Here is a 13,487-nt window from a genome sequence, read left to right on the forward strand (position 1 = left end):
AAGAGACATCTGTTTTAGTGCTTAAAAAACTGCCAAAAAGTTTTTTAAAAAAACAAACAAAACAAAAAACCCTATAAGATAAAAAGATTCTAGGGCCTTCCAAAGCAGGCTGTTTCGGTGGTTTTGCCCTTTCCCATTGCCTTTGAGGGGTGCCTGAAGGCAGCAGCGCTCTGATCCGAGCGGGTCTTGACTCTGGAAGTGCGTCAACAGCAGAGTGGAGACCGTCCCAGCCCTCAGAGGCTCAGAGCAGAGGCGGCGCGCTGCCTTCAGTCCGAAACATCTCCGAAAGGCGACGGAGTTATAACTGCTCGTTCGTCTTTGAGCGTTTCCCTGAGGGTGGGCATGTTGCGTCCGTGCGTAAAGACGCACTGAGGACTGTTTTCTTTGCCATCGGGAGCGGAAAGCGGACGAGAAGATGCTGGCGAGGAAAAGCATCATCCCGGAGGAGTTCGGTCTCCCGGGGCTCGTCTCCCGGATGCCCCGCAAGCCGGTGTTCAGGGACCGCGTGAACAAAGCGCGCTTTATCGCCAAAAACGGCTCGTGCAACTTGGCGCACAAGAACATCCGCGAGCAGGGGAGATTCCTGCAGGACGTCTTCACCACGCTGGTGGACCTTAAATGGCGCTTCACGCTGGTCATCTTCACCACGACATTCGTCAGCAGCTGGCTGCTGTTCGCCATGAGCTGGTGGCTGGTGGCATTTGCGCACGGAGACCTGGACCCTACGCGTGAAAACATGACCGACTGCGTAAAAAATCTGAAGTAAGGAAAAGCCTGAGTGCTTTCATGTAACCTGTTCCAAGAAAACGAGGTTGTTAAAGTGTGTTTGGTGTAAATTCGTCAAGTTTTGCTCTGTCGAAATTCTTTCTGTCTCCGTCTGCACTTGATCCAAACCTCCCAGCTCCCACCCGCCTCCTCTTCTCTTCACCAAGATTCTCCATTTTTAAACTGTGGAAGAGAAAAAAGAGGGAATGAGGGAACTTCTGCTGCGTTTATTTCAGGCAAATAAAAGAGCAGAAGCAGAAAGATCGCATGTGGTGAAAAGTTTTTTGGCACTTCCATGTTAGCGCATCCACCCTCACCCCCATGAATCCTTACCACAGGGAAGGAGAAGACAGAAAGGCGAATAGGAAATTTGCTTTTGCTTCTTTCTTGGAAATGATCAGAATCCATTGTCGGGAACCACTTGAGGTGGCGGTTCCATCTTCCATTGAAATACTGCTTTATTTTCACACTCCCTAAATCTCATAATCATAATCATCATAACCTTTTCACATAAAATTTTTTCTCTTCTGAATTTGCTGATGAAGCGTCTGCACTTTTATCTTATCTGAATTTCAACTGCAGGACATCGACTTGTTCACGTGCTTTTTAATATTGACGCACCAGTGATTAAAAGACCTTCATGAATATTACATCAAAAGTATTTTTGGAGGTCAGCTCTGTTTTTTTCTATGTTTGTCATCATTTCTTGCTTTACGAATTAGTCTTGTGGAAAAGTAGTTGGGGAGCAAATGTCGTGAGTAACAGGGTTTGACCAGACCTGATCTGAAGACCGCAACTCTACTTCCTGTTAACTTCTCAACATCCAACATGTATGTGAATAAATGACATCCAAGGTTAGGGTGCATTTTAGTAATATGTTTAATCAAACTGAATAAAAATTTGAATTTGAAACATGACCTTACACATCAAGTATCTCACATGCATTTTGACCGCTTGGTGGTTGTGACCCCATCCCTAACCCCGATCAGCCATGAAGACCTGGATATTAGAGGTTAAGCCCATTGTACATGAAATTGGTTGCGATTCAGGATGCGGAAGGCAGGGGGCGCTGTCGCAGTGCTCCTCAATGAAAAAGAGTGAACTGAGCTGAACTAAAATAATTATTTTACCTTTTTTCTGGTTTTACATTGTTTCTTTCACAGTGAAGCTCATTTCAACCATGAAGCGATAGGTCCAGCAGCACCAGAGGAATTTTTCACAATAGTTTATCCCCCAGGATATCTGATTTAACTTGTCTCCCCCTCTGCAGGTCGTTCACATCAGCCTTCCTGTTCTCCATCGAGGTTCAGGTGACCATCGGCTTTGGAGAACGTGTGATAACGGAGCAGTGTCCCACTGCCATCACCGTCCTCATCCTGCAGAACATTGTGGGACTCATCATCAATGCTGTGATGTTAGGTAAGGTGCACGAAATGTTTACCTCAAACCTAAAAGGATCAGCAGAAAATCGATGGTTAAAATAAGACAGAAATATCAACCTCGCTCAGTTTTTGTCACCTTGGATGCTGTTTATACTTCAGGGCTGCTTTAATTCTTCATGCACAGAGTCACAAGCTGCTGGAAACATTTCTCTGAGACTTTTGCTTCATGTTTACATGACAGCATCACACAGTGTCATGTCAAAGAAACCAGTTTAAGATTTGAACTTTGTGGCATGAAACATTTTCCTGCTGTAAGCATGGACGCGGTGTGACTATAAAAAGATGATCATGGTCAGCAACAGTGCTCAGGTAGGCTGTGGTGGTCTGGGCTCAAAGTATACCAGAAAACTATATCTAATAAAGTGTTTTCTTTTGTTTGAGAAGCAAAGCACTTTGGATGTCTTTAAATTTAGCGCCTTTGAGTTATTTTGAAGTGAAATTTCTCCTGAAAGAGACGAAAAGAAACATAAAACATTTCTGACCTGCAGTTTTAAAGCAGCCTGGCTCTACAGTGCACAATTCCGGCTTGACCCTTTGCCCTCTTTTTAATTATGTATGATTCTGACTCTCGGGTCAGATAGGTTACAGGACTCATTTTTAACTTGAAGAAAAAGGGTTCAGATGACATCTTCATTTCTGCTCAAACACTGGCAGTGAAGCCATTTTGACTCTTGGCATGTTAAAAGAACTGTGGTGCTTTGTTCCATTCTGACCTATAAGTACTGATGCGTGCATAGACTCACCTGCTCAGGTTAACCTTGCCGAGGTTTACCTCCTCAGGTTGTATCTTCATGAAGACGGCTCAGTCGAACCGTCGGGCAGAGACGCTCATCTTCAGCCGCCACGCCGTGATCGCAGTCCGGAACAACCGGCTGTGCTTCATGATTCGTATCGGGGATCTGAGGAAGAGCATGATCATTGGAGCGACCGTCAGGTTACAGGTGAGCCTCTCGTTTTAACCACCAGTAAAATCAAACTCGCTCAACATATGTTTTTGTGTTTTTCTACATGAATCTGAGACATTTTCCAGCTAATTGCTGCTCTAAAATGTCAGCTGCCACTTTTTTTTAATAGAACGTGTAAACTTTGTAAATACGCCTATATAGCTTTGCACATACTCATTTTATATACTCATAAAATGTACATAGAAATAAAGATGAAAAATCAGAAGAAACACACAAAGTAAAATAAATACAAATCATAACTAAACAATAAAAACAAAAGAGAAAACAGCACTGCACCACAATCCAAAGATTTAAGACATATAAATGAGACCTCTCCCAAATCTTTCCCTTACAATCACAGTGTGGGCCACGGCCCCCTAGTGGGCCTAGAACGTATTGCAAGAGATCTTTTTACAATAAATACTTTGTGGTTTTGTTCAGTTAACTGAAATAGAAATTTCAGAGTCACAGATTAAAACTTTGATGTGACTCAATCCGGTAAACTTACAGGCAAAAAAATGAAAGCGGGGTCAGAAAGGTTGGTCTTTAGTTTGGGTCTTTAGCCAAAAGATAACGCTTTTTTAAAATGATCTTTGGGATCAGTTCTAATAATTCTGTTTAAAGTTTCAGTGAAATATTCACATTTTTAAAAGATACGGAGTAACTCAAACGTGGGTTTAAAAATGTCTATTATTAAATGTTATTCCTCCTTTCCTGATCTACTTTTGGTCCGTAAGTTCTTTCCAGGTAACAACAAGACAAAAGTTCAACAAATAAACCATCAGAACATCAAAATGAATTATTGAAAACACAAGAAAAACTTTTATTACATGAGTGTTTTTTTCTTATGTGATGATCAGAGTTGTTGCATCTATTACAAACTGAAGTGCGACTTTTTTTTAATTCTTTCAATGAATAAAGAACCGACATGTGAAAGACGTTTTAACAAGATTAAGTTTTCATCTGTTGGTCGAGCTGTTTGTGGCAGTTTTATCTCCGTGAGCACCTCCATTCTAAGAAAGTTACCCACATTTATTCATGTAACACAACTTTAGTAATTACTCACTACAAAAATGCAGAAATGATCAGCCAGGTACTTTTCTTCACTTCAGATGATATACCCCACCTCTCTAATCACTGAAGTATCTACCAAAATAAAGCAACAAGTAGCTTAGTAAGAAGGAAAGCTTAAATAAGGGGCTGGAGTAAAAATATAATAACACAGGGGCAAGAGGAAAAATCTTCAGCTTGACTCTATTTACCTCGATGTCGCTATCTCACCCAAATATCTACAGACCCACTTTCAAATATATTGGGATGCTATGTGAAGTGCACAAATCTGATAAATCCATATTTTATTCACAGTAGACACGGAAAGTGTTTAAACTTACCAAAGGTGGCATTTTAAAATATAAGAGAAATATGAGCTCATTTTTAATTTGATAGGATGTCTCAAAAAAGTTGGAAAAGACTGTCTTCTTTTAACTACAGTCTGTAAACATCTGGGATCATCTGGGGAGAAACTGCTAGACCTTCGGGACAGGAATGATGTCTGATTCTAGTCTGATGGAGGATTTTAGTTGCTCAGCAGACCAGAGCCCATGCATTAATGCAATGTGCCGGGCATCCAGCACTGATTCTCAGCCTCATTCCTCACGCAGAGATTTCTCCAAATTCTCTGAATCTTTTGATTTTATTTACTGTACATAGAAAAATAAATATTCTAATTATTCACCTTTTTCTTCTGAAATTGTTCCACAATTTGTATATGCAACATTTTGCAGATTGGTGAGTACAGCTGAGTAGAGTTATGAATTGAGGTTGTACCAAGATTTATTTGAAGGACTTGGCTTGAACAGGATCAGGCCCTGGGTGATATCAGTTACATATGAAGTCTAATATGTCTAACAATATGGTTGGTTTTTAATTACTTCAGAATTCACTCAAAAGCAATTTTTTTCTCAGGTTTAATCGAGCTGTTAGTTAATTAGGACTACACTTCGTCTGCTTGCAGGTTGTGAGGAAGACAACCACACCAGAGGGGGAGGTGATCCCCATCCATCAGATCGACGTGCAGACAGAGAGCGCTGTGGGCAGCAACAGCCTGTTCCTCCTCGCCCCGCTCATCATTTGCCACGTCATCGACAAAAACAGGTCCAGAAACACATCACAGAGGCTGTGGCTTTATTACACCTGACTGAACCCCACTTTGTGCTCTCCACAGTCCACACAAACAGATAATATGTGATGTGTTATCAACCAGAAAGCCCCTCGGCTGATTTATGATTAACAGAAAATGGCAGAGAGGAGAGAATATTGGCATTTGGCTGCTTTTGGTTTAAAAATAATCCAAAGTAATTGTTTTACCTTTAGTTCTTTTTAAAAGTTAATCACTGGAAAAAAAAAACCTCATAAAAGTAACAGTGTAAGAGTGTGAGATAACAAGATGAGACTCGTTTATGCCCTACCGCCACCTGCTGGACAAACACAGACTTAAAGTTTAAATAAACAACTAAAACAGAAACCATGTATCACCTGCACATACTCTGATATACTCTGATATTTAAACCTGGACTCCCCCCACTCTGCCCTCAGCCCGCTGTACGACCTGTCAGCCATGGAGCTGCAGTGCAGCGACCTGGAGGTGATTGTCATCCTGGAGGGAGTTGTGGAGACGACGGGCATAACCACGCAGGCACGGACTTCCTACGTCTCCGAGGAGATCCAGTGGGGCCACCGCTTCGTTCCCATAGTAACAGAGGAGGAGGGCGTGTATTCTGTCGACTACTCCAAATTTGGCAACACAGTCAAGGTAAACGCTAAAACAAAAAAGATCCTGGTGGACTTTTGTTCATTATCATCATCAATCACAGCAAAACATTGATTTGGGTCAGTGTCTCTTCCCACTTTTGAACTTGGTTTAAGAGATGTTCGCAAAATGTTCTCTTGTTCCTCCTGCAGGTTGCGACGCCATGCTGCAGTGCCAGAGAACTGGACGAGAAGCCGTCCATCTTAATCCAAACCCTCCAAAAGAGTGAGCTTTCGCACCAGAACTCACTGAGGAAGCGCAACTCCATGAGACGCAACAACTCCATGCGCAAAGGTGCAGGAAGCAGCGGGAGTCTCCGCAGGAACAACTCAGGCCTCGCCGTGCCTAAAGTCCAGTTCTTCACCCCGACCGATGGAGGCCAGAACCTGAACGCCGTCACCTGACATGAGGCCTACCGTCTGCTGGCTCCACTGCTCTTCCTGGTGGGGAGGAAGATCCTGGGTGTTGGTGCATCTGTCTCTCTGATTGGACTCATTCTTCTTCTTTTCACTGGCATATCTAGACTTGTGTCTCGACACGTTCACTGTTAATGTTCCCTGTGTTTACGTTCATGGTTTAAAATGGGTCCTGTTCAGATTACATTTGTGATCTCTAAGCAGTTAAAGTAACATTCCTCTGCGCTGACAGAAACCCAGAAAGCAGATACTAAAACAGATAAGAGACGGATGGAAACTGCAGAATTGGTTGTGTGAGCTTAAACTGATTTCTAAATGACATACAGCGCTTTTCATTCTGAAACACTACGGTATAAAACGTGCAAAAGTGGCTTTAGCCTGCATTCTTTCTCATGGCCATCAGGGGGCTACTCCTCTGGCTCCCAGATCTTGGTTAAAGCCTTAAAACTGACGTCAGTAAACACTTTTCTTTTGGGTTTTTGGACTCAATCACTTGTATAAGTTTTATGTTCCTTCTGTAAATTATGGTCCTCATTAGAGTCCATAAGGATGATAAAACATGGATCAGGCTGTTTGCAGACGACTGTATTGGTTTGACCATCACTTCTGTGATGCATCAGTACACAAGCTCAGAGAGTCACAGATTACACATAGGAAGATAATCTTCCTGCTTGTTCTGGTTTTAAGTTACACCAGCACCACTGATGCAGAGGTTTCGTCTTCCCCTATCATTTAGAAAAATACATTGAATGCCTGTGCACTGTAAAACAGAGCTGTGGATGAGACATGACCAATGCGGTGACCATAATCGGTCCTTAACTTATATAATGACTGTCATGTTGTATTGTATAAGCTCTGAAAGTTATTAATTAACAGGAAAGTGTTCACTAAGCTCACTAATGAAGTCAGGATCACTTCTATAGACTTCAGTTCAGCTGGACTTTTCTCTGAAACCAAAGGATTTGCCCCCTGCTGGCCATTAGAAAGAATGCAGATTGTCTAAATCCGTCTTTCTTGTCGTTGCCCCCCGTTAACCTACACTAGCAATTCTATGCCTTTATCTCAATGATGCTGCACATCAGATACTCAGAATAGCAGCAATAGTATATTCTTAAACACACACAATACCCTTTGTGTTTGTCTGTGTGACCTGCCTGGTCTCAACTTCAGTCACCAGTTCTCTCCACTCAGAAGACGAGACGCTCCATGGCCCAGCTGATGTGTTCCACTTATTGTAATGATCCGCAGACAGAGAAAGCAATCTGAAGATTTCACTCTGGACAAACGAGAGGTTGCATTGAACCTTTTGTACCTTAATGGTTTATTTTAAAAATCAGCATGTTAATGTCTCGTGAAAATAAAAGATTATTCCAGCTTTGAAGTAGATTTACTGTAGCCATGGTGTGCACTGTGCAGAGGGGGAAAAGACTGGGATGTGTTCACTTTTACTGTTTACTGCAAAGGTGTTGTGATTCATTCAGAGTCCTTCTTTATCCTTCACCATCAGCTCAATCCTCTGTTGGCAGTTTTGAGACCACAAATAGTTTCATGTGAAATCAACCAGCTGTCGCATCAGCATTACTGACATGTTTGCCTTCACTGTATCTCTGCTTGTTCCGCTTGGTTCCACTTTCCAGTTCATTTCCATAATCTGTCCAAACCGTGCATGCTATATTATCACAACAGCAGTACGCAAAAACACCTGGCTGTTGTAAGGGCAGACGCACTGCTTAAGTAATATTTTCTAATTAAGTTCACAATCACTACTAATGAGAAGTCATGGCAGTCATTCACCGTATGGTACTGATTTGTGTATTTTTCATGTATGGTTGTCTTTGTGTTGTTTGAGAATAAATACTTATGTATGCAAACGATGCAAATGCAAAACATGAATGTGGTTTCATTCATGGTGGTGTCTGCCACTGAGCAGCAAATGCAGAAACCCATTAAAAAGATTACATAATTATACTGTTAGACAGTCTTTCACAAATATATAACAAACTCACTAATGCAGTTTATACACTGATTAAGATCTGCTTTTCTTCTAGAATCTTGGCCGACATACCAAATTTCCTCAGCTTCCTCAGGAAATACAGTCTCTGCTGAGCCTTCTTGACCAGCTGTGTGGTGTCAATGTCCAGGTTAGGTCCTCAGTGATGTAGATGCCTTGGTATCTAAAGCTGCTCACCCTCTCTACTTCACTCTCCCGGATAAACAGCAGCTGGTGAGGCCTCCTCTCCTTCCTCGTGTCTACTATCATCTCTTTTGTCTTATCGGTGTTGAGGGTGAGGTTGTTGTCCCCACACCATGACACCAGACCGGCCACCTCTCTCCTATAAGCCGCTTTGTCCCCTCCAGTGATGCAACCAATCACTGTCATCTGCGAACTTCAGTATGGTTTTATCCTTATTGGTGTACAGGGTGTAGAGGATGGGACTGAGGAAAGAACGATGAGTAGAAGCCATCCAGCTTCTCTCTGTACTGCCTCTTAGCCGCTGTAATGGCTTTCCTCAGTCCATACTTCGCAGCTTTGTACTCTATCTCATTGCCTGATCTAAATGCAAGAGACCGAGCACGCAGCATGTGTCGTAACTGACTGAGATAGAGAAGCAGAAGAAAACCCAGAGCACACAAGACAGGAGACTATCAAAATAAATAACTAATACTGAGGCCAGACAGAGGCAGTAGATGGACAACAAACTTATACTTAACATAAAGCAGTGAAGAAACCAAAGTCCCAGATTCAATAAAATCATAAACAGAAGTTAAACATAAACACAAGGCTGTGGAGCTATGGGAACATAAATCCCCAAAACACAGAACGAACCTGAAGAAAGCATGAAAACAAGAAGATATACGAAATATAGAACCATAATAAAAATAAATACAAGAGTAGAGAAAACCTAAAGATCCCCAAAACTCAAACAACTGAGCCAAAGATCTTAATTTACAAATATTTTGGAAGAAAAACAAATCATCTGATAGTATTTTTACATGCATGTCAAAAATCTCTATTTATGTGTCACATAAACATTAAATACTACATACAGGCTTCAGCTCCTCAGCTTCCTTCTTTGACTGCCACTCAACTATTTCTTATCTGGCCAGTAACAGGAAGGGTCAGGAAGCCCTGCCCTCTTTTGAAATGAGGAAGCAACTTGTTTTTCTCTCTGCTGAGGATGCACGGATGAAAGACGACACTTTATCGCTAAATTCAAGACTTCCCAGTGAGGAAAGACTGCAATAGTACCCCAGGGAATACTGTGAATACTGTCATTGGCAATGTACTGTACCTGCTGCTAGGAGGCTCGTAAGGAAAGTGAAAGTAACTTGACAGTATAGAGAGGAACTAACTGCAACATGGCGTCTAAATTACAGGAAGATCTGTCGTGTCCCGTCTGCAAAGATATATTTAAAGATCCAGTCATCCTGTCATGTAAGCACAGCTTCTGTAATGACTGTTTACAGAAATACTGGGCAAACAAAAACGATTTGGGGTGTCCGGTCTGCAAGAGGAAGTCTCCAAAGGAGTGTCCACCTGTTTATTTTGAGCTGAAGAAGCGTTGTGAGGCTTTCTTACAGGAGCGAGCCTCTGAGCCCGTCTGCAGTCTGCACTCTGAGAAACTCAGCGTCTTCTGTGTGGATGAGCAGCTGCTATTGTGCAGATACTGCACAGATCAAGAAGCTCACAGAAACCATCGTTTCCAGTCTGTTGATGAAGCAGCTCAGGACCACAAGAAAAAACTTGAGGATTCATTAAAACCCCTGAAAAAGAAAATGAGGGCCATCCGTGAGGTTAAAGGGAAATGTGATCAAACCGCAGAGCATATTAGAGCTCAGGCTGAAAGCACAGCGAGGAGCATTAAGGAGCACTTCCAGAAGCTTCACCAGTTTCTAGAAGAGGAGGAGGCAGCCAGGTTGGTTGCACTGAGGGAAGAAGAGGAGCAGAAGAGTCAAGTGATGAAGGAGAAGATTGGGGCTCTGAGCAGAGAGATAACAGCACTTTACCGCACCATTAAAGACACAGAAAATGAGCTGAGAGCTGGTAATGTCTCATTTCTGCAGAACTACAGAAGCTGCAGTGGAACGAGTTCAGCAGCAACCTCTTCCTGATGATCCAGAGCTCGCCTCGGGAGCACAGATAGATGTGGCCCAGCGTGTGGGCAACCTAAGCTTCAATGTGTGGGTCAAGATGAAGGAGATGGTTTCCTACTGTCCTGTGATCCTGGATCCAAACACTGCTCACCCAGGCGTAATCCTGTCTGAAGATCTGACCAGTGTGAGGCAAGGAGAGCAAACCCAGGAGCTTCCTGACAATCCAGAGAGGATTGATCACTTCTTCTCCGTTGTCAGCTCCGAGGGCTTTGACTCGGGCTCTCACAGCTGGGAGGTGGAGGTTGGGGACAATACGGCCTTTGTGCTGGGAGTGTTAACAGACTCATTTCAGAGGAAAGGAGTCATTTGGCCTGCACTGTGGAGGCTGATGTTCTGTGGTGGTGAATACAAAATAATGTCGCCATTAGACCCGGGGTCAGACGTGCAAGTGACGAGGAACCCGAAGAGAATCAGACTTCAGCTGGACTTTGACAGAGGAGAGCTGTCATTTTATGACTCTGACACAGACACACACATACACACCTTCACACACAGCTTCACTGACAGGCTGTTTCCATACATTAGCACCTGGTGTGACGTCCCAATAAAGATAGTGGCACTGAAGATCTCTGTAACAGTGGACAGTTCGTTGTAAAATGCCATGTGTGCTGATGAACAAGGCTAAAAAATTTTGGCTGCCAAAGCTAGAACCTGTTAAAACTACAAGTTTTTACTTTTTCACCTCTTCTGTCATCTGCGTTTCATTTTGCAATGCACAAAAATGCAGTCAATATTTAATAAACCGATAATTAGATAAAGAGGTGCATGGTAACCCAATATTAACCCTGACACTTGTCTTAAATGGCTTGCTGGTGACCTAGATGGTGAAAGAAGTGTAACTTTAAAGTATTTATTTGTCATTTTGTAGTTTCTGTAACGTTATTAAAAACACACCTGCACACTTTGTTTTTTGTTGAGTCCCTTACACTGATGTAAATCCAGGTAACACAGAAGATTGGAGTTTGTACGTGCTTTGTCTCTAGGGGCCACCATAAATATACTTTTATTTATTCACTCCACATGAAATGTAATAAATAAACTATAAAATACAAAAAACATCTACACACGTCGCCTTCACACACTTCTCCGCAACTTCAGGATGGAGCTCCATGTAATGCCGATACAACCTCCACTGTGAGGAGAGGTTACCGAAGGCACACTCCACTACCAGCTGGGCCCTGGAGAGGCGATAGTTGAAGATCCTCTTCTCTAATGGGAGGAGGCGTCCAGGGAAAGGCCTCATGATCTCCCGCTGCAGCGGGAACGCTTCATCAGCCACAAAGACATGGGGATGGGCTCCACGGTCTTCTCCACCAGATAGAGGCTAGTCAGGAGACAGATGGAGAGTCACAGCCCGAAGAGCCTGACCAAAGGTGGAGTTGGCCAGAATACCTTCCATATCCCCCAACATCAATGACGCGGAAGCGATACCCTGCATCCACAACCGCAAGGAGAACAATTGAAAAAGTTCCCTTGTATTTGTGGAACATGGATCCTGAGTTTGGGGGGGGGGGGCGCATGCATCTGGACGTGCTTCCCATCCAGAGCTCCAGAGCAGAGAGGGAAGTTCCAGCGCTCCTGGAATCCCTCTGCGATGGACCGCCAGTCTTCAGTTGAAAGTACAGCCATGAAGTCACCCACTAGACAGTCCCAGATGGTCGTTGCTACCTGGGGGGCAATCTGGCACACCGTGGACACACCGACTCTGAAACTGAATGCAATGGTCCTAAAGGAGTCCCTGGTGGCACATATATATATTACATAATATATATTAGATATAATATAAAACAGTCAGTTGTGTTTTGTTTTAACTTTACGATGTCCTAATTTGATTGGTAGCAACTTTTACCACTACAGTGTGCCAATCACTCATAATTCCTAAACATGTCAATCAGGTAAGACATTAATAGAAATAAAGAGTTGGATGTTGACATGTAGCCCTTTCCTTTCTTAAATCATTAATATTTTTGAAAAATTAACCTGTGATAAGACATAGCATATCAAGATAGTATTGTTATTATCAGATAACTAAAGATGAACCAACTTTCTTGATGCATTCTCAATTATCCAGGAAAGTAAACCCTCTGGGTTTTGGTCAGTGGTTGTTGATCAATGGTCATGAGAATTTGCATAATTATGATTAAGGAACTGACCTCCCAGCCCATTGTTCCCTGAGTGGGCTGGTTTCAGTCATTATGCAAATGCACTGTTTATAAGATTGGGGAAACCTGCAGTCAGCTGAGACTGAAGACGTCACTTGGATGAGTGACGAAACGTTTCTCCCACAAAACGCTACGTTCAGATGAACAGAATCAACTTTTGGAGATGAACCAAGCTGTTCACAATTTTATCTAGCTCTCAGTTTTAAAAAGGCTGGTGACCCCTGCTATGGTCTGACAGCTGCAGTTGGATATACAAATATTCGACTGGTTCTATACCAGAATTAAACCAGGTCTAAGTAAAAAATAAAAAAAAAATAAAAAAAATAAGGACTTATCCGTTAAACTAGCAACCAGCTATGTAATTCCTAAATGCGTGTAGTTTAGGGTAGATTATTTTACCTGGATATGACTGGCTCTGATGAGCCTAAGGTACCAAACATGCCGGCGACGTTTATACCGGTTTTGTAGCTCCTCGGAAATTAAAACAGTACACAACACACGGAGCATCATTTATTGGTCCATTTTTCAGTTTTCGTGCTGTGGTGTGAACGACCAGAAATGTCGTTCAAGGGCAGACTTGAACGAAGGCCAGCTTCTCAAGTCCATCCTACTCGGCTGTTGAAGAATCCTACCTACGTGACGTAGGTAGGATTCTTCGGAGCACCCTTCCCTGAATTTGGACACAGCATATAAATTAACTCTAAATCATGAAATCCTTTTATTCATTGAACTCTTACAACTGTAAATGAAATACCTTGGTAACCAAGCATATGATTTTTAAACCTTTTATCAAC

The 13,487-nt window shown here is 42.6% G+C and overlaps 2 protein-coding genes across 2 annotated transcripts; both read left to right on the forward strand.

The window, feature by feature from the left end:
• Window positions 1–137: 137 nt before the first annotated feature.
• kcnj8 (potassium inwardly rectifying channel subfamily J member 8) lies at window positions 138–7,750 on the forward strand. The gene is made up of 6 exons (XM_005921035.2): window positions 138–762; window positions 2,036–2,184; window positions 2,988–3,148; window positions 5,166–5,305; window positions 5,747–5,963; window positions 6,113–7,750. The coding sequence occupies exons 1-6, from the start codon at window positions 416–418 to the stop codon at window positions 6,362–6,364; spliced, it is 1,266 nt and encodes a 421-aa protein (XP_005921097.1). The 5' UTR covers window positions 138–415; the 3' UTR covers window positions 6,365–7,750.
• Window positions 7,751–8,354: 604 nt separating this feature from the next.
• Window positions 8,355–11,435, forward strand: trim35-14 (tripartite motif containing 35-14). The gene is given in 2 exon segments (XM_042220167.1): window positions 8,355–10,447; window positions 10,449–11,435. Coding segments are annotated over 2 exon segments (1,389 nt in total). The 5' UTR covers window positions 8,355–9,736; the 3' UTR covers window positions 11,127–11,435.
• Window positions 11,436–13,487: the final 2,052 nt, after the last annotated feature.

This window comes from Haplochromis burtoni, unplaced genomic scaffold (assembly GCF_018398535.1).
Source record: "Haplochromis burtoni strain Fernald_Lab_line unplaced genomic scaffold, NCSU_Asbu1 Contig_44, whole genome shotgun sequence".
In the NCBI taxonomy this organism is placed as follows: Eukaryota; Metazoa; Chordata; class Actinopteri; order Cichliformes; family Cichlidae; genus Haplochromis; species Haplochromis burtoni.

Bases quoted from the DNA above. Each gene is read 5' to 3' on its own strand.
- kcnj8 (XM_005921035.2), top strand. From the start codon at position 416: ATGCTGGCGAGGAAAAGCATCATCCCGGAGGAGTTCGGTCTCCCGGGG. The intron at 2,185-2,987 runs GTAAGGTGCACG...TTACCTCCTCAG, and splicing joins CATCAATGCTGTGATGTTAG to GTTGTATCTTCATGAAGACG. The intron at 5,306-5,746 runs GTCCAGAAACAC...CTCTGCCCTCAG, and splicing joins CACGTCATCGACAAAAACAG to CCCGCTGTACGACCTGTCAG.